A 27,274-nucleotide genomic window follows, 5' to 3' on the forward strand; every position below is an offset into this window, starting at 1 on the left:
ATTAAAAACATTTTTATGTTAATACAGTTGCATTAGCAAATAAGATCATGTTTGCATGCAAAAAATAATCCCATCTTGTCTTTTTATTGTTGCTCCATGCTGGACTCAGTTTAAATGTTACTTGGCATTTATACCCATGGCTGCAAATGAAACTACATTGTAATTTTTTTTTTATTGAGGGATTTAATGATTTACAGCAAATACAGTTGTTGGCAGGTGAAGAAGATGAATTCATTATTCTTTATAGCTGAGTCATATTCCATTGTGCATATAGACCCCATAACTTGCCCAGCTCATCTGCTGTTTGACACCTAGGTTGCTTCCAGGCTTTGGCTATTGCAAACTGTGTTGCTATGAACATATGAACAGATAATTTTGGATGGGTGTGTTTGGTTCCATAGGATAGATCCCCAGGAGAGGAATTGCTGGGTCGTAGGTTTTTTTGTTTTTTGTTTTCCTGTTTCTAAGTTGGTAACAAGAATACTTTTTGAAATTAGTTGGGAAGTATTCTCTTATCAGGAAAGTTACTCAAATGCTTGCTGCGAATTATTTATAAAACTATCCAGATATATCTATGTGTCAACAACTATAAACTATTACCAGCTCCCAGTAAAAATAAATTTTGAAAAACCACTCGTCTAGATAAATTATTATGGGGCAGTGGTAGAAAGCATAACGGTTATGCAAAGAGACTCTCAAGCCTGAGGCTCCAAAGTCCGAGGTTCAAGCCCCCGCACTGCAAGCCAGAGCTGAGAAGTATACTGGTAGGTAGGTAGGTAGGTAGGTAGGAGGGCAGGCAGGCAGGCAGGCAGGCAGGCAGGCAGGCAGGCAGGCAGGCAGGGAAGCAGGCAGGCAGACAGGAAGGAAGGAATATAGGTTATTATAATATGGTTCCTAACTGCTGATTCAATTAGTATGGTGGTTATAGGAATATTCAGTATATATACTTTGGATAATCTAGATTTATCAGGAATTTGACTGTTTCTCCAAAACACTTTTTCATCTTTAATTTGCAGCATCTGTAAGTATATTTACTCTTTTCTTAAAAAAATTATCTTTATTTAATGGGTAGAGACAGCATGAAATTAAGAGAAGAGGGAGATAGAGAGACAGAGAGACACCTGCAGTCCTGCTTCACCACTCGCAAAGCTTTCCCCCTGCAAGTGGGGACCGGGGGCTTGAACCTGAGTCCTTGCGTACCGTAACATGTGCGCTCAACCAGGTGTGCCACCACCCGACCCCTATATTCTCTTTCATGTCAGGACTTGTATGAGATCCTGAATTTAATCCCTAGCATGTATATGCCAGTGATGCTCTGGTTCTCTCATTAAAATAAATAAAACAACAAAAAAAGAGGGGGAAAAAAATCCTACATGACAATATGGATTAATCTGAGAGACAGTATGCTTAAAAAATACATATTGTATGTATATAATGAACAATACTGCATTACTGCCACACACATACACATACATAAATATATACATAGTACTAAGTACCTAAAATTTTGATAAGAAGGTAGACTTCATGTTAAGTGTTGTCACCACAATAATAAAAACTGCTTTGGAATAGAAAAGAGATTTCTGAGGAGAGTAAACACCTTAGTTAAGTACTGCAGTTTAAATATAAATCTTTAAATATACTTCAGTTCTGCTTTCTGAACAATTAATTTAGCAGATTCAGACTCTAGTTCTACAGGGATGACTGGTTGGGGACATGGCTGAGCTCATGTTACCAATAACCCAGGTTTAAACCGCAGCGCCCAGCCGGTGGAGGTGAGGGGATGACGGACAGGGTAAGCAGACACTTCAAAAGCAGTGAAGCAGGGCTCCCGTTATCTTTTTCTCTCTTCCTCTCAGATACATAGATAGATAGATAGACAGACAGACAGACACACAGACATATATATAGATAGATAGATAGATAGATAGATAGATATTTCTAAAAAAGGCATCAAGAGCATGGATTCATCTTGTAAGCACCAAATTCGAACAAATAACCGTGGTGGCAATAAAATTTAAGAAAACAAAAAAAAAATCTAGTTCTAAATCTTTATGAATTTTAATATAAAAGGATAACTACAAAAGGCAACCAAGATGCAAGATATTTTTTAAGTCCTTTTAATCATATAGTATATCTGATTTATTTATTTTGGGCAGAGCTAAAAAGACCATGAGGTGGACAGGGGAGGTAGAAAATCAAGGAGGAGAAGGAGTCAGAGGGGAAAAGAGGGGAAAGGAGGAATATTTGTTTATCTTTCTCTGGATAACTATCTATTCAGAGTCTTTGCTCATTTTCTGAAATCAATTGTAAACCATTAAACCCCCATAAAGAAATTTTTTAAAAAATCTAATAGAAGAAAGAAAGAGAGAAAAAATAATAATACTCAAACCATATCTGCAACCTTGAGAAAACCACTAGAATGTCAATGATAAAATCGGGGGACACAGAACTCTAGTGGTAGGAATGGTGTGGAATTGTACCTATTATCTTGTAATTCTGTAAAGTTATGCTAAATCACTAATAAAAATTATGATAAATATATAAATATAAGAGCAGCGGAGATAGCATAAAGGTTATGCAGACTCTCATGCCTGAGGCTCCTAAGTCTCAGGTTCAATCCCCCACACCACCATAAGCCAGAGCTGTGCAGTGCTCTAGTGTTTCTGTCTGTCTCTGTCTCTCTGAATCGCTCTCAAAAATAAAATAAATAAAATATATGACTATGCATAGGCATGTTCTGACACAAAAAATAAAGTAAAATAAAATAAAAGGTTCTGTTCTACAGATGATGGTTAGCTAACAGAAAACTCAGTAATAGCAGAAAGGTAATACAAAAGAAAAAAAACACAGAATAATAGAATAAACACTGTCTTAATTGGATGAAGAAAAAGGAGGAGAAATTTAGATAAAAAAGGAAAATGGAGGGAGTCAGGCTGTAGCGCAGTGGGTTAAGCGCAGGTGGCGCAAAGCGCCTGCGTAAGGTTCCCGGTTCAAGCCCCTGGCTCCCCACCTGCAGGGGAGTCGCTTCACAGGCGGTGAAGCAGGTCTGCAGGTGTCTGTCTTTCTCTCCCCCTCTCTGTCTTCCCCTCCTCTCTCCATTTCTCTCTGTCCTATCCAACAACGATGACATCAATAACTACAACAATGAAACAACAAGGGCAACAAAAGGGAATCAATAAAATAAATTTTAAATTTTTCTTTTTCTTTTTTTTTTTTTTTTTTTTTCTCCCCACCCACCCACCCATCCCAGAGTCTTTTACTCCAATTCCATTTCAGGTTCGACTTGTGTTTTCTTTTCTAATCTTGTTTTTCAACTTCGGCCTGAGAGTGAGATCATCCCATATTCATCCTTCTGTTTCTGACTTATTTCACTCAACATGATTTTTTCAAGGTCCATCCAAGATCGGCTGAAAACGGTGAAGTCACCATTTTTTACAGCTGAGTAGTATTCCATTGTGTATATATACCACAACTTGCTCAGCCACTCATCTGTTGTTGGACACCTGGGTTGCTTCCAGGTTTTGGCTATTACAAATTGTGCTGCTGTGAACAATGAAACAACAAGGGCAACAAAAGGGAATCAATAAAATAAATTTAAAAATTTTCTAAAAAAAAAAGGAAAATGGAAAAAACATTCTAAGAAATAAAGGAATATTTTATCAATTTATGCAGCTCAGCATGTAACATAGTAAAGTGTTGGACTCTGACACTTGAGCCTGTTGAACTTAAACTATCGAGTTCAATTCCTGGCATCACATGTGTCAAACTGATGCTCTGTTTCAAAACCTTTAAAAAATATTTATCAGGGGGGTCAGGTGGTAGCACAGCAGGATAAGCACACATGAAATGAAGCATAGGGATTCCGGTTCAAGGCCCCAGCTCCCCACCTGCAAAGGAGTTGCTTCACAAGTGGTGACACAGGTCTGCAGGAGTCTATCTTTCTCTCCCCTCTCTGTCTTCATATCCTCTCTCGATTTCCCTCTGTCTTGTCCAACAATAACAACACCAATGGCAACAATAACAACAAGGGCAACAAAATTGAGAGAAAAAAAAAAAAAGCTTCCAGAAACAATGGGTTTGTATTGCAGGCAGTGAGTCCCAGTAATAAACCTGGAGCCAAAAAAAATTAAGTAAAAATAAATAAATTACCTATAAAAATATTTATCAGTATCAACAACTGCTATAAATAAAAGCAACTAAACTCACCAGTTAAATGCCAGATTATTCCCACGGAATTTTAAAGAAGCAGAAATTCTATATACAGTATTTATTTGTGTACAAAACACATATAAATATCAATTTTCACAGTAGTTTTTTTCATAATCCTGTCAAAATCCCAAGATAGCTCAAACTATTGACCCAGAGGTGAATTCAAAATACTGTGTTATAGACATACAACGAGAGAGAGAGAGAGGGTGGGGGAGAGAGAGAGAGAGAACAAATTACTGATATACTAAGAACATGAATGAACCTTAAAGACATTTTACTGGGGGGTCGGGCACTAGAGCAGTGGGTTAAGTGCACGTGGCACAAAGTGCACAGGATCCCAGTTCGAGCCCCCAGCTGTAGGGGCGGTGAAGCAGGTCTGCAGGTGTCTATCCTTCTCTCCTCCTCTCTGTCTTCCCCTCCTCTCTCCATTTCTCTCTGTCCTATCCAACAACAACATCAATAACAGTGATAATAATAACTACAACAATGATAAAACCAGGGCAAAAAAAAAGGGAAAAAAAGGCCTCCAAGAGCAGTGGATTCATGGTGCAGGCACCGAGCCCCAGCAAATAACCCTCAAGGCAGAAGAAAAAAAAAAAACATTTTACTGGCAAAAACTATCAAATACTTAGAGGAAAATATTGGCAGAACTCTTTTGCGCATAAATCTTAAAGACATCTTCAATGAAACGAATCCATTTACAAAGAAGACTAACGCAAGTATAAACCTATGGGACTACATCAAATTAAAAGGCTTCTGCACAGCAAAAGAAACCAATGCCCAAACCAAGAGACCCCTCAAAGAATGGGAGATCTTTACATGCACAGACTCTCATGCCTGAGGTTCCTAAATCCCAGGTTCAATCCCCCACACCACCATAAGCCAACGCTGGGCAGTGCTCTGGTGTTTCTCTGTCTTTCTCTCAGACATCAGACAAGAGTTTAATATATGAGACAAGAGTTTAATAACCAAAAGATATAAACAGCTTGCCAAACTCAACCACAAGAAAACAATAACCCCATCCAAAAATGGGGAAGAGAACATGGATAGAATAAGAATATTCACCTCAGAAGAAATCCAAAAGGCTGAGAAACACATGAAAAAATGCTCCAAGTCTTTGATTGTCAGAGAAATGCAAATAAAGACAACAATGAGATAACACTTTACTCCTGTGAGGATGTCATACATTAGAAAAGGTAGCAGCAACAAATGGTGGAGAGGTTGTGGGGTCAAAGGAACCCTCCTGCACTGCTGGTGGAAATGTAAATCGGTCCAACCCCTGTGGAGAGCAGTCTGGAGAATTCTCAGAAGGCTAGAAATGGACCTACCCTATGATCCTGCAATTCCTCTCCTGGGGATATATCCTAAGGAACCCAACACACCCATCCAAAAAGATTTGTGTATACCTATGGTCCACAGCAGCACAATTTGTAATAGCCAAAGCCTGGAAGCAACCCAGGTGTCCAACAACAGATGAGTGGCTGAGAAAACAGAAGGATGAGTATGGGATGATCTCACTCTCAGGCAGAAGTTGAAAAGCAAGATCAGAAGAGAAAACACAAGTAGAACCTAAACTGGAGTTGGTGTATTGCATCAAAGTAAAAGAGTCTGGGGTGGGTGGGGGGAGAGTACAGGTACTGGAAATGGATGACAGAGGACCTAGTGGGGGTTGTATTGTTATGTGGAAAACTTAGAAATGTTATGCATGTACAAACTACTGTATTTACTGTCGAATGTAGAACATTAATCCAATAAAGAAATTTTTTAAAAAAACATTTTACTGGCAAAAGCAATCAGGCAAGTATATAATGAATGGCTTAGTTTTTTATGCAAGTCTAGAGAAAAATCTAGCTAGTACCATGATGTCAGAAAGGAAATCAGCTTGCTGGATTTGGATGAAAGAAGAGAAAATGGCTGGGAGTGAATTACAAGAGAATTCCAGGAACAACAAAAATGTTGTTGAATGTGGTAATTCACTGAGGCTTACACATTTATTTGTACATTTTAAAACAGATGCATGTCTACCATCTCTCCAGATTATACCTTTAGCCCACCTGCAGGTTAGCTGTCAGGCTCAGGCAAAAATCAGTAAAGTCATGGGCCCCTCGGAAAATACCTTAAATAGACCTAGTAGCTTTTTCCAAAATGGAGACCCTAAATCTTATCTGCTGTATTCTTACTGATAGTTTCCAGATTATTAAACAATTTGTTCTGCTTTTTATCTTAATGCTTCTCAGACACCAAGTTGCAGATGCTACTATGACGCCAACCTGACTTCCCTGGGCAGATGACCTCACCAATGTACTCTGGACCCATATCTCTCCAGACCCCTGCACCACTAAGGAAAGATAGATGGAAGTATGCATCGACCTGCCTATGCCCAAGTCCAGTGGGAAAGCAATTATAGAAGCCAGACCTCGCACCTTCTGTACCCCATAATAATTCTGGGCCCATACTCCCAGAGGGATAAAGAATAGGAAAGCTTCCAATGGAGGGGATGTGATTCAGAATTCTGGTGGTGGGAACTGTATGGAATTGTACCCCTCTTTTTCTACAGTCTTGCCGATCATTATTAAATCAATTTTAAAAAATAGATGCATGTCATCATAAAAAAAAACTGAATGAAGTTAATTTAATAAAACTGATCAAGCAAAATATTTACTTATAAGCAATACAGGACGATAGTGAAGCAATAGTACTCAGGTTCAACCAAATACATTAAAGGAAAAACAATACTGTAGTTAAACTTTCTCTCTCATTCTGTCACTGTTTCTGGTTTTCTCTCTGAAAAAGTTACCCCCATTGGTGAAGTGTTGATGATGACCAAAAAAAATCAAAAATATATTTTCCCAAATGTAATTAAAATTTTATTTGACCCTTAAGTTAAAATAAAGCCATAATGGAAATTTGAAAGCATTTGTAATTGGATAGTAATTAATAAAAATTTATGAAAAGTTTCTTAGAAATACTTAAGAGAAAAACAAAATTAAATACTTAAGAAGACTAATGAATTAATGGTCCTATTCAAGTTAGAAAAACAACATGGGGTGGAGAACAGCAGTAATAGATTATTAAACAACAACAAAAAAACATAATGGTGACAGTTCATCAACCTAAAATGTGAGTCTTCAAAAGGATGAAAAGAAAAATCAATAAATCCCAAATGAAACTGTTCAAAAAAGTATACTCTAATATATAAATGCACAATATTGAGAATGAAAGCAGGTATTGTTTAAGTACAGGAACAGCAGAACTTTAGGTATATTCCAACAGAATGTGGTTACAAACAAAAAGTGGTTACTACAGATCACTGCATGATTCATCACCATGATCATGCAGTTATACTTACCGCCAACAGAAGACACATTTATTTGCACAAGCCAAGCTTGGGGTGGTTTCCATGCATCGATGGCTTTCAATGCCATAGAATGTATGTTTATAGCAACCTCCTCTCCCTCTGAGCATCGACTATGAAAGATACAAACAAACAGCAATCTAAATAAAATCCTCAAAGCAAGAAAGCAAAACATCAAGACATCACTTTACATAAGAAATTGTGTTTCCTGAGTATAAGCACCCCACTGGTGATCTGTATGGTGCAGAAAATTAACATTATAATATTAATTGTATTGATAGTGCTTTAGATTTTCTAAAACCCAGTGAAATAAAACTATAATTTATTAACTATGAAAGCTACTGAAACTCTCGTTTTTAAATCCATCCGACTGCTTCAAATAACATCAGTGCAGTATATAATACCAAGGAGTAGATCAGATAGGTTTCTAGAACAGATGGTGGCACTATTGATATGAAAAAAGTGTTCCTGTTTCTAATAAATGGAGGTGGGTACAGAAACGCATGGAGTATATACTACCTCAATTAAATAGTAGAACATGAACATCCTGGGAACGTTGAAAGGACATGTAAGCAAACTACTCAGTAAGGAGGTGGCTCAGATTCAGGGTGCATGCCCTCCATGTGTGAGGCCTTGGGTTCTATTCCCAACACCACACATAAATGGCAAAGTGCTGCTCTGGTTTCTCTCTGGGGAAGATAAAGAAAAGAAAAAGAAACAGACCACTAGAAAAGGGAGGGGACATTATTTAATATGCAAGTGGAAATGGCACAGAAATAGTGGAATCTCAAGAAATAAAGAGATAAACTACAGGATTCACAAACCAGGATTTTTAAGGAGATTTGTGTAAGACAAGTTGGTTTCCATAAAGGCAAATCCTGTGGAGTCATGCAAATGAGGTCCTGATGACGTGCCTCATGGTATTTATGGAGAAAGGGTGGGGGGTGTAACTAAAGTGGTACAAGCACTGGCATTACCCATTGGGGATGGGGGTGAGGTGGGATGGGACACAGATGGAAGCAGTGAAAAAAAATAAGATACTGAACATAAAATGCAATGGAACTAACAGCAACAACCAAGGAGATACAAATCAATCGGTATTTATACATACACAGAAATAAACATACACACAATAGTGTAAAACCCAGTAGCCCCCATTATGTGGAGTAGGTTCTAAGACCGCCACTGGATGCCTGAAGCCACAAACAATACTGAACCTTATCTATGTTGTTTTCTACATATACACACTGGGGGTAGTTGAATTTATACATTTAGCAATCAACAACAATAACTATGAATAAGATGGATCATAAGTAAATCATGTGAGTGTGACCATGCAACTCAAACTCTCTTTGTACAGACTTTTTTTTTTGGAACAAAGAAAGTAAATATGCAGATGGAGAGAGGCCAATGTGCATTAGTGTATATTATGACATTGTTTCAGGGGCCAGGTGGTGGTGTGCCTGGTTAAAAGCACACATTACAATGCACAAGGACGCAGGTTCAAGGCCCTAGTCCCCAACTTCAGGGGGAAAGCTTCATGAGTGGTGAAGGAGGGCTGCAGTTGTCTCTCTGACTCATATTATGGCATTATTCCCAGTGAAAGAATATAACATACTGTATCAGTTAATCACAAAGTATTTGTTTACTTTTTATCTTGATGAAAATGGATCAACTTCCTGTTCATCTCACTTAGCACTTGCTCAAGAAAAAGAGAAAGGAAAAATGTTATTCAGGATAGCGGCGAGTATAAAACCTCAAGTTTCTAATAAAATAAATCAAGCAAAGCATTAAAATCTTATAAGCAGCAATAGAAAGTAAAAAATAAAAGCCTAACAATTGCCTAAGCCAGAGAGTAAACATTACTAAATAGTGTACCAATAAAGAAATAAAGTTGAATATTGGCATGTTAAGTCTTTATTTACTAACAAGTTCATAAATTTCAGCTATGCTGTATGTTGATCAGATGGAGCAACTACCCAGGATCTAGTGTGAGGGTGTAGCCAGGAAGTAGGCAAAATGGACAGTCCTACCTAGGACAGAGTAACTCAATCATGATTATTTTTCAAGGAATGGAAACTGATTTTGATTAAACAAAAAGGGATTTATCAAAAGAATCCTGGGGGCTAGGTGGTAGCGCAACAGATTAAGCGCATATGGCACAGAGCGCAAGGAACTGCTTAATGATCCTGGTTCAAGCCCCCCACTCCCCACCTGCAGGTGGGTGACTTCATAAGCAGTGAAGCAGGTCTGCAGGTGTCTATCTTTCTCTCCCCCTCTCTGTCTTCCCCTCCTCTCTCGTTCTCTCTCGCCTATCCAAAGACGACAACAGCTATAATAACAACAACAACAATAAACAACAAGGGCAACAAAAGGGAAAAAAAATAGCCTCCAGGAGCAGTGGATTCATAGTGCAGGCACTGAGCCCCAGCAATAACCCTGGAGGCAAAAAAAAAAAAAAAAAAAAGAATCTTATAGATCATGTAGTCTCTAGAAAGACAGAAATGATGGAAGACAGTCCTTAAAAACCACCTATCATAAACACCACCAATTTCCAGATACAGAGATAAGGATGTCCCAGTTCTTTCCCACTGTTTACTCTAAATTCAAAGTCTCGAGATGAAGAGTAATTATCCTAGATACTTATACCCAGGCTCTGAAGTTCATTTAGCAAAGAATTCCAGAAACGGTGATCCGGGAGGTGGCAGACTCTCAAGTATGAGGTCCTGAGTTCAATCCCTGACAGCACATGTACCAGTGATGTCTGGCTCTTCCTCTCTCCTGTGTTTCTCATTAATAAATAAAATCTTTTTAAAAAATTGTTTAAAAAAAATAATTCCAGAAACGTGAAAGGGTAAGAAGCTTGATTACTGCCAAAGCACAGTAAGCTACAAGGTCAGGGTGTCCCATTCCTCCCATTTTATCATCTATCAACACTGTTTAAGCCATTTTTAAGGCTATATTTTTCCTTAAGAATTTTAGAATAAGCCTATTTCCACAAAAACATATAAATTAAATTTGAAAGAAATTGACACTCCCAATCCATGAACATTAAGATGCAGATTTTTAGTGGATATCTGATCTGAGCTTCTCCCTCCTTTCGAATGGAAGCTCCATGCAAGATAAGGTCAATTCATCATTCTTAATAACTGAGTAGTACTCCAGTGTGTGTGTGTGTGTGTGTGTGTGTGTGTGTGTGTGTGTGTGTGTGTGTGTGTGTGTGTGTGTGTGTGTGTGTGTGTGTGTGTATACGACTTTCTTAGCCACCCATCTGTTGTCAAACACTTAGGTTGCTTCTAAGTTTGGGTTATTACATGTCTTGCTATTATGAACACAGGTACACACAGATCTTTTTGGATGGGTGTGTTTACTTCCTTAGGACATATCCCCAGGAAAGAATACATTTTTAGCCTTCTGAGAGTTCTCCACACTGCTCTCCACAGGGATTGAACCAATCTACATTCCCACCAGCAGTGCAAAGGGTTCCTTCACCCCATCAACCTCAACAACATTTGCTGTTACTGGATTTCTTGAGACTTCCTCTTTTTTTTTTTTTTATTTCTTTCTATTTTATTTGATAAAACGGGGAAAAAATTGAGAGGTTAGGCGGGGAAATAGAGAGGGAGGGAAAAAGATAAAACACCTGCTCATCAAGTGGAAGGCCCCCCTGCAGGTGGGGTATTGAAACTTCCACTTTAACCCACAGTTTGACTACAAATGTGATTTTTACACGTATTTTGAGGGGCAGCTTTATGGTTTTACCAACAAAAGGCAAGGTGTGAAGGAACTGTCTATTTTTTCTCTTTGTTGTGCAGTCTGGTATTGCATTGGTGACTAATGATCAGTTGGGCTACTCTTATTAGTGTGTAATCTCAACACAGTATGATTTGTTGCAAATCAACAGCACCTAAAACTCCTTAACACTATGGAACAGGAGTTTTGGAAGCCCCTGGGCAGCACGTGTTTTGCCTTCCTGTTGCTCCCATAACCAATGTTGGGCATCAGGATCTGGCCTTGAACCTTGAGTGCTCTCTGTTGCCAATGCCTATGGGTTGCCTCCAGCTTCTCTTAATTTTGATGTATAGGTCTGACTGGTGGCAGATGAACTCCTTAGTTCATATTTTATTTTATTTTATTTTATTTACCAAACCACTACTGAACTCTGGCACATGGTGGTACAGGGGATAAAACTTGGGGACTTCAGAGCCCCAGGCATAATCATTATGCTATTTTTCCCCGTTATGCTTCATTTTTTGACAATCTTAGGTTTCCTGATGCAGTTATAAATCAACTATTTCCTCAGGGTCTCAATTTTGCTAGTTCATTTTTTTTACATCTGTAAATGCCAAAGACTCCATATTGATTTTATCGCTTACAAATTTACTGTATTACTTACTAATGTCTAGTAGCTTTTAGGTAGAGGTTTTAGATTTTTTTTTTTGTTTCTCTTTTTAATTCTGGACTAATGTTTTACAGTCAACAGTAAATACAATAGTTTGTACAAGCACAACAGAATTTTCTATATATAATCATGACATCCACAAATATGAAAGTGATAGTTTTGAAATAAAAGACACTATTGCAGGAGTTTTCAGGTCCCAGGTTCAATTACCAGCTTGAAAGTCCCTGTCACTATAAGCCAGAGCTGAGCAGTACTCTGGTAAAATAATAATAACAACAACAACAATAAATAAATAAAAAATGCCTCAACCAAATCAATGCAACCAGTGCTACCTCTCCTTGTTTAACTTCAGACTGTATGCAGATATGCCAAGCCTGAGATGTCAATCCTCCAGCTCCAATACTCTGGTGAGACCTTTCCTAACTCATGGGACTCCCTAGTTCCATGTCAAATGGCACGCTTCCTAACAAAGATACAGAACCTAGATACAGACCAGGGCTCAAGGGACAGGGTACATATGTATATATACCGTAAAGTAAGTGTACAGTATTTTGTCTGCGGTGAATAGACTTAGACTCAATAAGTGCAGCAAGTAGAAAGACTTAAAAAGATACCATGAGGGAGCTGGGCAGTAGCACACAAGGGAGAAAGCGCACAGACCAGCATAAGGATCCTGGTTAGAACCCCTGGCTCCCCACCTGCAGGGGAGTCGCTTCACAAGTGGTGAAGCAGGTCTGTCTGTAGGTGTCTATCTTTCTCTCCCCTTCTCTGTCTTAACCCTCCTCTCTCCATTTCTTTCTGTCCTATCTAACAATGACATCAATAACAATAATAACTACAAGAATACAACAAGGACAACAAAAGGGAATGGATAAATAAATATTGGAAAAATAGCATGAAGTACTTAATCAGATACTTACTACATAGACCTAGATACCTTCCTCTCCTACCCTCTACTACTTCATTTCCCTCAACCACTTTAAGTCAAACATTGTCAGATAAACTAAGGACTACAAAAGCTTTATAAGGGTAAGAGACTGGCACACTTTAAAAATGGCCGTTTTGGTCACTACCACCTGGGGCTCTAGTCAGGGACTCTTTGGATTTCCACATAGATATGATGGGCTTAGACTTCTAATAGATCCCTCTCTCTACCATCACCGATCACTTCCATCAGGAACAGCATCACAAGCATATTATAGTACATATATATATAAAAGGATGTTGCTGAGGAGTTATTCTGATGCAGTCTCCGCCCCCAGGTTTTACTACGCCCCGTGAAATCCTAGCAGTGCCCCCTTCAACCAATCCTGGCCCTACACGTCACCCCTGATTGTCGCCCAATGAAAATCCCCCTCACCCCCGCCCCTCTCTCTCTGGGCTCTCAGCTCTCCCTCTCTGAGATCTCGCCCCCTGCTCTCCCCCCGTGGTCAGGTAGTGGGGACGGCCATTGCCGGCTGGCCCCACGTGGTCTGAACCAAACCCCCCCATCCTGTAATAAAGATTTGTGTACCCCTTTGCACTGGACGTCCACTCTCTTCTCCGCAGTGCAGCCCGACACCAGACCGCAACAACAACATCTGGCGCCCATCATGTTCTGTGCCCACAACTGCTGGGTGGCCCGGCCTGAGGTCCCCAAAACCGCCCAGACACAGGTAAGTGGCATCCGCCCACTTCTGTGGCCCCGCGTTTCCCTCCACCATGGGAAATTTTTCGTTTTATGAGGAGGTGTCCCAGTCATGATCTCTTGACCTGGGACAGATTTGCGCTGTCATAAACGGTTTAATTTTCGCTACCCCTTGGATTTTTTAAACTGTGGTCACCACTTTCAAAATATGTAAAATGTGGTATGCCATAAGGATAAGTGACCTTGAGGCTGAGGTACGAGAATTAAATCACATGTGCTTAAGACTTAGACGTCCTAAGCGATCAGAGGCTAAACCCAAGAATTCCGTTCCCACAGACACGCACAAGTGTTTGGACGCTCCTCCTCTGACCCCGCCCCCTGCCGCCCCAGTTTCAGCTCTGCCTGCAGCTTCCCTGTTCCTCCGGTTTCAGCTCCGCCTGCAGCTTCCGTGTTCCTGACCCCGCCCTAGGCCCCTGCCGCCCCAGGCCCCTGCCGCCCCAGTTTCAGCTCCACCTGAGGTTTCTGCGTCCCTGAACGCCCCCCCCCTGCCCCTGCCGCCCTGGTTTCAGCTCCGCCTGCAGCTTCTGCGTTCCTGACCCCGCCCCTGGCCCCTGCTGCCGCGGTTTCAGCTCTGCCTGAGGCTTCCTCATCCCTAACCCCGCACCCTGCTGATACGTCATCATTAAGGGACCTAGTGGCTGAGATACGAGAGCTAAAGGATATTTTTTCAGCATTTAAGGACTTTAAACTATGTGCAGTCCACCCCGGGAGCTCCGTCCCGTAGATATGTGTTCAGTCTCCCCTGCAGCCACTACAGCAGTTTCTATGGCACTTTCCACTTCTGTAGTTCCCTCTCCCGCGCCATCGGAAAAAATACACACGTTCCCGGTAAACTTGGCCCCTTCTAAACAAAACCCTCAGCCGTGGCAGCCATATTCCTCTAAAGGTCTTGGAACACTCAAACAAGTGGTCAGGGAGGACGGTATTCATGCTCCATGGACCAAGTCCGTCTTAAGGAGCTTTTACCAGCATCTCAATACACCACAAGATTGGAAAGATCTGGATCATGCTGCACTCCCAGACCCACTCTATCTTCAGTGGCAGGCATGCTTCCGCGATGAGTGCTCTAGACAATCGCAGGAAAATAGTAACAAACAAGTAGAATGGAATTCTGATGCTTTGTTTGGAGCAGGAGCTTATGAATCTGGAGCTCAGCAGGCAGAAGCCAGGTTTCCAACCGGTTATTTTGAACAGGTACGCATTTGTGCAACACAAGCATGGGAAAGGGTGACCCCACCCGATGTAGATTCGTCAGCTCCCATTAACTCTTTTCACCAAGGCTCTGATGAATCATTGGCGAGCTTCATCTCAAGGGTGAAGAGAAGCTTAGAGAGAAAGCTTAGAGAAAGGTTTATAATCCTGACGTCCACGCACTACTCTTGCACTCTATTGTCTGGGAAGGCATGACACCACAATTCCGTCAGGCATGCCTTAATCTGAAACACCTACACCCAGATAATTGGATTCTAGCGACACAGGAACTTACATCAGGCAATTATGGGGCACCTGCTACGACACAGGTCTATGCAGTTACCCCACGTAAGCAAAACAGGGCCTGCTTTCAGTGCGGTCGCCAAGGACATTGGCGTAACCAATGTCCTGATAAGTTGTGACCATGCCTCCAGTCAGGGAAACCACACCTCCAGCCAGAGCAACCCCGCTTTCAGTCAGGGAGCCAGAGACCACATACTGTTTGTCCAAAATGTCGTAAGGGGTTTCATTGGAAGAGAGATTGTTGGTCCCAATTTCATAAAGATGGTTCACCCCTAAATGGTACAAATTCGGGGCCTGAGATTTTTGTGGACCACTCCTGTTTGAGAACGGGGCCACCCTTCTATGACAGTAAAGATTAGCAATATTCCTTTTAAATTTTTGATTGACATGGGGGCAGAAAAGACTATTTTAAGGCAAGAAGAGGTTCCCCAAGATTGGGAACTTATCCCTGGACCCACTATACGTGGAATAGGAGGGATGACCAGAGCATTTTGCACACGAGACTCGCTCATGTGGGAAGACCCAGAAGGTTATACCGGACACTTCCGCCCTTTGGTAGCTAATATTAGCACCAACTTACTGGGCAGGGATCTTCTGGAATGTCTTGATGTTAGGATATCCACAGACACCTCTGCAGAGCGTAAAACTCATTCCAGCGATACCAGGTCTATACAGCACCCCCCAATACTAAATGCCACTGTTTGTAGCCAAACACCCCGCTTAAGCTGGCTTTCTAATGAGCCTGTCTGGGTGGAACAGTGGCCTTTACCTAGGGATAAGCTGAAAATTTTTAAAGAGCTCATCCGAGAGCAGTTGTCCTTGGGACACATTCGTCATTCTCGAAGCCCATGGAATACTCCTGTCTTTGTGATTAAAAAGCGCTCGGGAAAATGGCGCCTCCTTCAAGATCTCCATGAAGTAAATAAAACCATGCAGGTCTGGGGCTCCCCCCAAAGGGGTTTGCCTCTTGCTTCTGCAATTCCCACAGGAATTCCAATCATAGCTATTGATATACAAGATTGTTTTTTCTCTATCCCCTTGCATCCGCAAGATTGTAAACGTTTTGCCTTCTCTGTTCCGTCTATTAATAACGCCAGCCCTGCTGATAGATTTGAATGGGTGGTGCTGCCCCAGGGTATGGCCAATAGTCCTACTATCTGTCAGGAGGCTGTTAAATCTGCCCTTGTCCCATATATTCATAAGGGCCTTAATATTTTTCATTATACAGATGATATTTTAATATGGGGAAAATCAGATACAGATCTCTATGCCTTACGTGATTTTCTCATTCCTGCATTAAAGAAAAGCGGCCTTAATGTAGCCCCTGAGAAGATACAGCTAATCCCTCCAATATCCTTCCTAGGTTTAGAGATTTCTCTAACGCAAATTCGTCCCTTAAAACCTAATGTTACCTTCCCTTCTAACCTCACTCTTGCTTCTTTACAAAGTTTTCTAGGAAATTTAAATTGGCTTAGGCAGCATCTCTATCTGCCCACAAGCTGCCTCCAACCACTGTTTGACCTGTTGAAAGGAAACAAACAGCCCTCTTCAAAACGTAAGTTAACTCCTGAGGCCTCCTTGGCACTGGAAAGGGTTAACCAGGCCCTCCAGGACATGCACCTTGTTCGAGTCTCCCCCTCCTCTCCGGTAAATCTTCTAATCTTCAACTCCACCCCCACAGTAGTAGGGGCACTGTGGCAAGACCATGGGGTTCTCGAATGGCTTCACACGCCAGTAGGAGGAGCTCCAAGACTCCTCACTGAGATAGACGCGTTAGCATTCATGGTTCACCAAAGGAGAAATAGGTCTGTGCAGGTCTTAGGGAAAGAACCGGATTTAATCATTCTGCCCTTTTCTCTCAGATACAGAGTGGCTTATACGCCACCATTCCCGCTTTGCCATAAGCTTCGTGGGGTTTCCAGGACAAATAGATAACCATTTTCCTTCTAATAAATTGATAGCTTCTTTACCTCTTCTGCCTCTACTAGGACCTAAACTTTTCTCTCGGGATCCCATTCCCTCTGCTCCTACAATCTTTACTGATGGCGGAAAAAGGGGAGCTGCTGCCCTTATACAATCTCCTAAACCTCTCTTTACTGAGCTTCCTGAGAATTCCCCTCAGTACAAAGAACTTTATGCTGTTTTCCTTGCATTAAAAGCTGTACCAGAATCCTTCAACCTTTTTTCTGACAGTGTGTATACTGTTAACTTACTTCCATGGCTTGCTCGTTCTTATGTGAAAATTGATAACAATCCACTTTCCCCTCTCTTGATTCAAATCGCCTCTATGCTCTGTTCTCGAAGCCAACCACTGTATATTCAACACCTTCGTTCCCACAGCCCTCTTCCTGGTACCCTGTCCGAAGGGAATGCCGCAGTTGACCGCCTTGCCTCCACAGGAACTTTCCCAGTCTCTTGTCTCTGATCCTGCTAATTTTCATTCTCTAACCCATGTTAATCTTAAAGGCCTTCGAGCTCGATTCCCTGATGTTCCTGTACCACAGTTAAAACATATCCTCGCTACATGCTCTTCTTGTGCAAGTCTCATAAAGACACCTGCTATCCAGACCCTTGGGGTTAACCCCCGAGGTTTAAAAGCTAATGCTATTTGGCAAATTGATGTCACCCACATACCAAACTTTGGCAAACAAAAATATGTGTTTGTCTCAATTGATACCTTTTCTAAATTTATGTGGGCTACAGCTCAGACAGGAGAAAGTGCTAAAAAGCTTGTAAGCCATATGCTCTCTTGTTTTGCCGTTATGGGGGTTCCATTATTTTTGAAAACAGACAATGCAGCTATGTTTACAAGCAAACAATTTAAAGATTTTTGTTCCCTCTGGAATATTACTCATACCACGGGCATTCCCTACAATCCACAGGTACAAGGCATTGTCGAGAGGGCCCATCAAACTCTGAAGGCTCAACTAAATAAAGATAAAGGAGGAACATATCCCCCCAATATCCAGCTAGCAAAAGCCTTAACTACGTTAAATCTCTTTAATATTTACAATAACTCGGCCTTACCCCCTATTATTCTTCACTGGCAAACACCATCTACCCTCCCATCTATTAAGGTCAAATGGTGAGACCCACTCGATAAAATTTGGAAAGGGCCTGACCCATTGACCATGGGAAGGGGTTTCGCATGCATTTTCCCTCAAAATTTCTCTAAACCTGTCTGGGTTCCTGCCCGCCATGTCCAACAATACCCGCAGGATGGCGCTGTTATTCCTGAAGAACAAGAAATACTACAAGAGGACCAGATGCAGGATACATCCCAGGACCCGTAATACGACATGGCAGAACCTGCAAAATCTGGCTCACAGAGACCTCTCTCCTACCCTTTCCCTGTATGTCTTATGTTATAACTGGCCAGTTGTTTTTGTGAGTGTGTTGAATGAAAAAAAAAAAAATTTGCATGACCCATCTGCTCGGAGTACTCTAAAAGGTAATTGGCTTTATATAAAAATGCTGGATGCAGCCAAAGTTTCTGGAGACGTCCAGAAACATTCCAAAAAATTTTTTTCTTTCTCCCTCTTTTGATTTTTATATATAGTTTTGGTATATATGTAAGTGTTTAGTCTTAAATTGTGTGACTAATGACAGATATAAATTTGTTTTTAAATAATGTGTTTTTATAACAAAAGTTCTTTTTCCTCCAGTGTGTTATAACTAAATGTTTATGGGTATGTCTCAAGTTTGGTAACACTAACTTAACGGTCAAAAGTGTAACCCTACAGCTACACTTTTACCAGACAAGGTAAAAATTAATTTGTTAAGGTAACTTACTATTTAGGTAAAAGTCTAAATGTTCAACGTGACTATTCATTCCCAAAAGTAAACTATATAAATTTTATATACAGGACACCTTTGAAGGGCCCCCAAAGGTGCCCTGTAAACTATCTTGTGGAAATTAATCCACAACAGATCTGGCATCAATCTGGCACTGTAAACGTTAAAATCATTGTCACGAATATGCGTTAACTCTCTAAGCAATTTGAGTCTGTTTAAAATACATATTTTAGCTAAAATTGGTCTCAAGATCCTGCAGAGGAGGCTGCTACAGGAGGTCACATTAGATAACCTTTAAATAAAATCATAAAGAGATTTTAAACCAATTATAATCATCAAGGTATCAACTATAACAAACCTATAACTTGTTACAAGTTCAAATTAACCACGAGAAGCAGATTGTTTGTGTTTCTTTCACAGGAATCCCGGAAAAACCATCTGAACCCCTGCACACCCTGACGTCACCCACTAGATGGCACGACTACTGTGGCACACCCCCGAAACCCTAGATGTCACTCAACGCGATCTGAAGAACCTGATACACAGACTCCAAGGACAGAACTTTCTTCATGCCTGGTTGCCGTTCCTGCTTCTGACCTGCCTGTCACGTGTTGGCGGTTCCAGCTGGCTATCTACAGAAAAGCAACATTCCAGAAGCTGACCTCCCTCAATTCCAGCGGCTGACCTCCCTCATACAGCGTCGCATCCCCTGCCAATTCTTCCCCTAGCCATCTACTTCGGACTCAGACTTGTATCGGACTTTCTGACATACCCTATATACATTTTACACAATTTTGAAGCAGCTTATTTCCCTTCACGCTGCTGGTTTTTCATAGACTGATCCTGAGTAATTCATAGACTTTACAGACTGTTGCCTTGAGGACTATACAATGCCAAATAGCCCCTCTGTTTGGTGGGTCATGCCCTCCCGCCTCCCCCTCTTTATGTACCCTTGCCCTTCCCCCACCGCAAGCAGGGAATGTTCCTTTACACACCAATCCTTCCCTTCACACCACACTGGCTTTTACTTCTCCCCTACTTGTCCCTTCCTGTTTTGTTATATCATTTAGGCTTATGCCCAAAAGGTTTCTGCTCCATGATAGTCTTTTACAGACTTTGTACATCTTATGCAATTACTAGATAGAAAGATAGAAAAGATGTAGAGATATTGTGAAGAGATGGTTGAGCAGGCTGTGCTTAAACCTATGAGATGAGTCTCTCCAGGTCAGTCTCTCTCTCTAAAGAGGGGTTGAGCACAGGAGGACGCATAAATCTCACAAGGTTCGCAGCCATTTAAGCCTTTCCTCCTCCACAGAAAGTCCTACATCTTCCCACCTGAGCATGGCATTCCTCTAAAACATTTAAGCCTGCTCCATTCCATTTTTCTTTACTGTGTCCATTTAGATATAAAGGTATAGGAGGAGATGTTGCTGAGGCGTTATTCTGATGCAGTCTCTGCCCCCAGGTTTTACTACACCCCGCGAAATCCTAGCAATGCCCCCTTCAACCAATCCTGGCCCTACACGTCACCCCTGGTTGTCGCCCAATAAAAAGCCCCCTCACCCCCCCCCCGGGCTCTCAGCTGTCCCTCTCTGAGATCTCGCCCCCTGCTCTCCCCCCGTGGTCAGATAGTGGGGACGGCCATTGCCGGCTGGCCCCACGTGGTCTGAACCAACCCCCCCCCATCCTGTAATAAAGATTTGTGTACCCCTTTGCTCTGGACGTCCACTCTCTTCTCCGCGGTGCAGCCCGACACCAGACCGCAACAACAACAAAAGGAGACTGCAAATCTCATCTGTATATTCTTATTTATTTATTCCCTTTTGTTGCCCTTCTTGTTTTATTGTAGTTATTATTGTTGTTTTTCTTGATGTCATCATTGTTGGATATGACAGAGAGAAATGGAGAGAGGAGGGGAGACAGAGGGGGAAAGACACCTGCAGACCTGCTTCACCACCTGTGAAGCAACTCCCCTGCAAGATGGGGAGCTGGGGGCTCAAACTGGGATCCTTGAGCCTGCCCTTGCACTTTGCACCACGTGCACTTAACCCACTGAGCTACCGCCCGACACCCATATGCTATTATTCCTGATTATTTAACAATTTGTTCTCCTTTTGTGTGTCTCTTTTTTTTTTTCTTTTTTACCTCCAGGGTTATTGCTGGGACTTGGTGCCTGCACTACAAATCAACTGCTCCCAGAGGCCATTTTTCCCATTTTTGTTGCCCTTGTTGTTACTGTTTTTGTTGAATAGCAAAGAGGGAAATTGAGAGAGATGGGGACAACAGAAAGGGGGAGTGAAAGACACCTGCAGACCCACTACACCACTTGTGAAGCGACCACCCTGCAGGTGGGGAGCCAGGGGCTCAAACCAGGATCTTTATGCCTGTCCTTGCACTTCACACCATGTTCACTTAACCTGCTGAGATACTGAAGGACCCTCAAAAGCCCTCTTGTGGGCCTCTAGAGGACCTTGCCCTCAATGTGGAACAGCAATGGTAGGGCAGCCCCACTCTCTGAAGGGAGGATACACTGCTACTCAAGGAAGATGAGTCCTGAAATAAGCGCAGCCTAGAATGGTCCTAGCTATGACCATGGACTGCAAGTTCTGACTGACTGGGATGCAGAGGTCACACAGACTCCTGTGCTAAATATGAATAGATGGTTCTAGGTCAAATCAATGAGCTCTACAGTTAATGGTGTTTATATACTTTCCTCATAATTGGGAGCTACTATGACCTAATCCAGCTTTCCAGTCCCATTTCTAACTCTGACACCATCTTCCCAGACAATACCTTCAGTCCAGTTGTAGGTTAGCTATCAGACTCGGGCAAAAACTACTAAAGTCATGGGCCCCTTGGAATATACCTAAAATGGACCTCCTAGCTTTTTCCCACACCAAGATCCTTAGTCCCATCTGCTCTATTCTTACCTATAGGTTCCTGGTTATTAAACAATTTGTCCTGCTTTGTATCTTACTGCTTTTCAGCTACCAAGTTGCAAATACTACCATGACACCATCCTGACTTCCCAAGGCAGATGACCTCACCAATGTGTCCTGGAACCTCACCTCCCCAGAGCCCTATCCCTGCTAGAAGATAGAGACAGGCTAGGGGTATGGATCAACCTGCCAACATCCATGTTCAGTGAAGAAGCAATTACAGAAGCCATACCTTCTACCTTCTGTACCCATAAAGAATTTTGGTCCAAGGGCCAAGTGGTGGCACACCTGATTAAGTACATACATTACAATGTGAAAGGACCTGGGTTTAAACTCATGGTCCCTATCTGCAGGAGGAAAGCTTCTCAAGTGGTGAAGTAGGTCTGCAGGTATCTCTATGTCTCTCTCCTCTATCTCCCTCTTCCTCCCAATATCTGGCTATCTCTGTCAAAGAAGTAAAGATAATTTAAAAAAATAGTTTAAAGGGTTTTTTAAAAAAGAATTTTCATCCATGCCCCCAGAGGGATAAAGAACAGGAAACCTTTGGGAGCTGGGTGGTGGCGCAGCAGGTTAAGCACACATGGCAGAAAGTGCACGATGGGCACAAGAATCCCGGTTCCAGCCCCCAGCTCCCCATCTACAGGGGGTTCCCTTCACAAGCGATGAAGCAGGTCTCTCCCCCTCTCTGTCCTCCCCTCCTCTCTCTATTTCTCTCTGTCCTATACAATAACAATGATGATAAACAACAAAGGCAACCAAAGGAGAAAAATTATTTAAAAAAAAAAAAAAAAGATTAGGGAACCTTCCAATGGAGGGGACAGGACACAGAATTCTAGTGGTGGGAACTGTATAGAACTGTACCGTTTACCTTACAATCTTGTTAGTCATTATTAAATCATTAATTTAAAAAAAAGTGACAGTTGTTTTTCTTGTCTAATACATCTGGCTAGGAGTTCTAGTACAATCCTGAATAACAGTGGTGAACAGAAAAATGTTCAGTTTTTAACCACTGATGACATTACCTGTGAGTGTCCTGTCTTGTTGCAGTATTTACCTTCTATATCGCTTGTACTGAGCTTTCTCACTAATACTGCATTTTGTCAAATTATTGTTCCATCATCTATTGTGAACATGTGACTTTTAACTTGTTTTGTTGATCTAGTGTATCACATTAATTTCTTTGCATGTGATGAGTCACCCTTATAGCCCCCTGGAATAGTCCCACTTGGTTATGATGTATTATTATAAAGCAGTATTTAATTAGGTTTTATAAAATTTTATTGGGAATTTTAACAGTGATGTCCATCTGAGACATTGCCTGATAGTTTCCTGTTTTTCCTATACAGAGCAATGCTGTTAGTCTCATGAAACGAATTAAGAAGCATTTTTCCAGGAGCTAGGCAGTAGTAGCACACTGGGTTAAGCACACATAGTGTGAAGCGCGAGGACCAGCACAAGGATCCCAGTTGGAGCCCCAACTCCCCACTTGTAGAGGTGTCACTTTACAAGTGGTAAAGCACATCTGTGGGTGACTTTCTCTCCCCATCTCTCAACTTCTCTCTGTCCTGTCCAACAACAACAGTAACAGCAACAACAATAATAATGAAAAAAAAAATACATGTATGTGGGCAGTGAATTCATAATGCAGGCAGCGAGCCCCAGCACTAACCTCCTTGGAGGCAAAAAAAAAAATCTGGGAGAGCTTGAGAAGGCTAAGTAATAAATTTTCTTTGACTGTTTGGTGTAATTCAACACTGAAGCTGAAAGGTCCAGGGCCTTTTGCTTATTAGAAGGCTTTTCATTACTGCTTCCATCTTGTCACCAATCACTCTTATTCATAGAATGTTTTCCACTTCTTCCTCATTCTTGGAAGGGAGTTGATTTTAAGAATTTATCCACTTCTTCTGGGCTCTCCAATTTGTTAATCTATAAATGGTCAGAGTAGCCTCACAGGGTTATTTTGTGTCTGCGGTATAATTTGTAAATTCTCTTGTGTTTTTATTCAATCCTTTCTTTTCATTTTAGTGAGTCTTGCTAAAGGTTTGCCTTTTATTTTATTCTTTCAAAGAAAGAATAAAAATATTCTTTCTTTTGGTTTCATTGATTTTTTTTTGTCTTTTATTCACTTTTGTTTATTTCCACTAATTTTTTATTATTTCTTTCCTTCTACTGGCTTTATGCTATAGCTTATGTTCTGTTAGACTGTCTATCAGAGACTTTGTTTCTTGAAGTAGGCTAGCACTACAGAGAACTTCCCTTAGTACTGCTTTTGCTGTACCCCATCTGACACAGTTTTCTTTCTCTCTCTCTCAACCCATTTTACATGTGTGTTCAGCTCTCTGTGTGAGTCAAAACAGTCACTTGTTGGGGTGGGGGGTAGTGCAGTGGATTAATCGCACATGGTATAAAGCGCAAGGACCAGCCTAAGGATCCAGGTTTAAGCCCCTGGCTCCCCACCTACAATGGGGATGCCTCATAAGCAGTGAAGCAGATCTGCAGGAGTCTATCATTCTCTCCTCCTCGTCTTCCCCTCCTCTCTCAATTTCTCTTTGCCCTATCCAACAACAATAACAAGGTCAACAAAAATAGGGGGGGAAATGGTCTCCAGGAGCAGTGGATTAATAGTGCAGGCACAGAGCCCCAGCAATAACCCTGGATGCAAAAAAAAAGTCACTGATGCCCAATAAATAGATATCTGCTAAGAACCAGTTCTTTGCTTGTTACGGGTCATTTGCATTCAAGAATATAGGGTTCCTTTGGTTATGTGTCTTGTGTGGAATTTCTGGGGTCAGAGCTCTAGCTCTAGCATTGCTGAGTGTAGGTGATGGGTGTACTCAATGCTCTTATGAACTCAGGGACTGAGATGCAGTAAACTGTGAAAGGGAGGTGGGTGTGATGCCTGTGTCTCCCGTTTTGACTCAGCCAGTTCACCTGGACATCTCTTCTCCTGATGGTCGCAGCAACTCAGTATAAAGAGCATGCCACTTCTGCATGTTCCTTTCTCACTATGCTTCTGTTGGTATGCACTGTTGGTATGCTTCTAATTCTGCTTTTAAAAATCCCTTCGGTTTCATTTGGTTTAATCCCCCCCCTGCATTCTATTTACATAATGTTGTATGCTTTACATTGGGTTCTAGTTCTCCCCCGCCAAGAGAATTGCATCAGTCCTGTTAATTTCGTGGGCCCGCTTGGCCCCGCCCCAAAAGAACCCCGACAGAGGGTTCCTGAGTTCGAGAGTTTGAGAGTTACAGAGTAAGAGAGAGTTCCACAGTGGAAGAGTTTCAGAGGGTTCCCCAGTACGAGAGTTCCAGAGTTCCAGAGTTGGAGAGTTCCTGAGTTCCAGAGTAAGAGAGAGTGTGCCTGCGCCGCCGCAAAGAGACAGCAGAGTTCTGTTTGGTGATTAGTTTGTCTTAGTTTGTGAATCGTTGTTCCTGAATAAAGAAATACAGCTTCCCTGCCCAGCCGTTGTCTCCGCGTCGCTGTTACCCGCCCGTGAAGCCCGGCAAGAGCCTACGAATTTTAACAACAACATAACACTGTATTCTATTTGCATAACCTCTGTTAACAAGCACCACCCTCCCTCTAGGGCATTGGTGGTTCAGTGGTAGAATTCTTGCCTGCTCCGCCCCCTCTCCTTGTCATACCCTGATTTTCACCAGTCACTTTTCTCTCCACCCTCTCTGCATTGCATCCTGTTCCCACCCTACTGGGCTAGTATATTTATAAGGACAAGATTATTTGTAGTTTTTAGTTTAGCTTAGCTTGGTATAGATTGCGCTGTGTCCTGCATGAATAAAGAGATACTGCGTACAACCCAGCCATGAGTCCCCGGTCATCTGTTACCCGCCCGTGAAGCCAGCCCATCGAAAACAACATACAACAGTTCCCTTTATGGTCTTCTACCTGGAGAATTCTACTTGTTGTCACCACCACCAGCACCAACGACCACATTCTGTACCTCAGCAATCCCAACAGATTCAATACATTTTGTATTGTATTTGCAGATCGCACATTTAAAGGTAGCAGTAATTAATGCTCCATTTCTCTGCTACAATAAATACCCCCCAAGTTTTGTGATAAAGTTGTGGGGTCCAAATCCCACATTCTTTAGGGTGGTAAAGTTTAGGGTTTATGACATCCCTTTCTACTATGACACACAGTGACAGAGTGGGGTTCTTGGTGAGATTAAGTCTCTGCCTTTTCTGCCTATGCAGGTAGGGCTGTTTGTTTTGTGTTTGGATGAAGCTGATTCCTTTAGTAATTCGTCTTTTGCAGAAGTAACTGTTACATATGTAAATATCTGGAGATGAGCCTGGGATCTACCAGTGCCACCATCATCTGGGAAACTTCAGGATTTGTTCATCTTCAGTAGTCAGATGATGTCAAGGTATCTTGGCATGAATTTCTTAGGTTTCATACAGCTTGGGTATTTGCAACCCTGTTCATATTTGGTGAACTCTATAGACCTGGCCTTTTGAAAGACAATTCTGGCAAGGTCAGTGATTCTTTTAGATCCACCACAAACCCATCCAGTGAGGTTTTTCCTTTCTTACTATATTTTTAACCTTTATAATTTCCTCTTAGTTTTCTCATATCTTCTATTTCATTGGTGAGATTCCTTTCTTTTTACTTTCTCATTTGTTTTAAGAGAAATTGTCTGCTGAAAGCATTTTTATGGCAGCTGCTTGAAAGTCCTTGTCAGATTACTCTTCTCTCTGATTTATCTGATGTTGGTGTCAGTTCATTATCTTTTCTTGTTCAAGTTGTGATTCTCTTGGTTCTTGGTATGACAGGTGATTTTTTATTACACCTTAGACACTTTGTCTTCTATGTTAAGAAATGCCAGAACCTAGTTAATGCTTTATTTTAGCAGGCAGCTGTTTTGTTTAGATTAGTCCTGAACTACTTTCATGCCCTGCAATTCCAATGTCACTTTAGTTTTTAGAGCGGTGTGTATGTGTGGGGGGTAATGATAAATATTTCTACAGGCTAATTCACTGAGGCTCTCTCAGTTGAGAAGGGGCACCTCAGGGCCCAGGTGGTGGTGTACCTGTTACAATGCATAGGACCCTTGTTCAAGCCCCCAGTCCACACCTGCAGGGGGGAAGCTTTGTGAGTGGGGAGCAGGGCTACAGATATCTCTCTGTCTCTCTTCTTCTCTATCTATCCCCCTCTCGATTTCTGGCTGTCTCTACCCAATAAATAAATTAAGATAATAAAGAATAAAATGGATAAAAAATAAGAGAAGGGGCATCTCAGGCAGTTGGCCTCCCAGGTCAGGTGTGTCAGGACCTGACATCCCTGACAGATGCAGTAACTCTGGGAAGAAAGGGAGTATCAAGTCCTGAAGACAGAAGACCCTATCTGGGTTGTTTCCGGCTTGTGTCTAT

General features: G+C 41.7%; 1 protein-coding gene across 7 annotated transcripts in view; it reads right to left on the reverse strand.

Moving 5' to 3' along the window:
• LOC103114034 (S-adenosyl-L-methionine-dependent tRNA 4-demethylwyosine synthase TYW1) overlaps positions 1–27,274 on the reverse strand; it is a 230,545-nt gene that overhangs the window by 110,210 nt on the left and 93,061 nt on the right. For all 7 annotated transcript variants that reach the window (XM_060173557.1, XM_060173555.1, XM_060173556.1 and 4 more), the window contains one exon: positions 7,562–7,680. In XM_060173557.1, coding sequence (XP_060029540.1) covers positions 7,562–7,680 — 119 coding nt within the window. The remainder of the gene's footprint in view (positions 1–7,561; positions 7,681–27,274) is intronic.

This window comes from Erinaceus europaeus, chromosome 15 (genome assembly GCF_950295315.1).
Source record: "Erinaceus europaeus chromosome 15, mEriEur2.1, whole genome shotgun sequence".
Taxonomy (NCBI): domain Eukaryota; kingdom Metazoa; phylum Chordata; class Mammalia; order Eulipotyphla; family Erinaceidae; genus Erinaceus; species Erinaceus europaeus.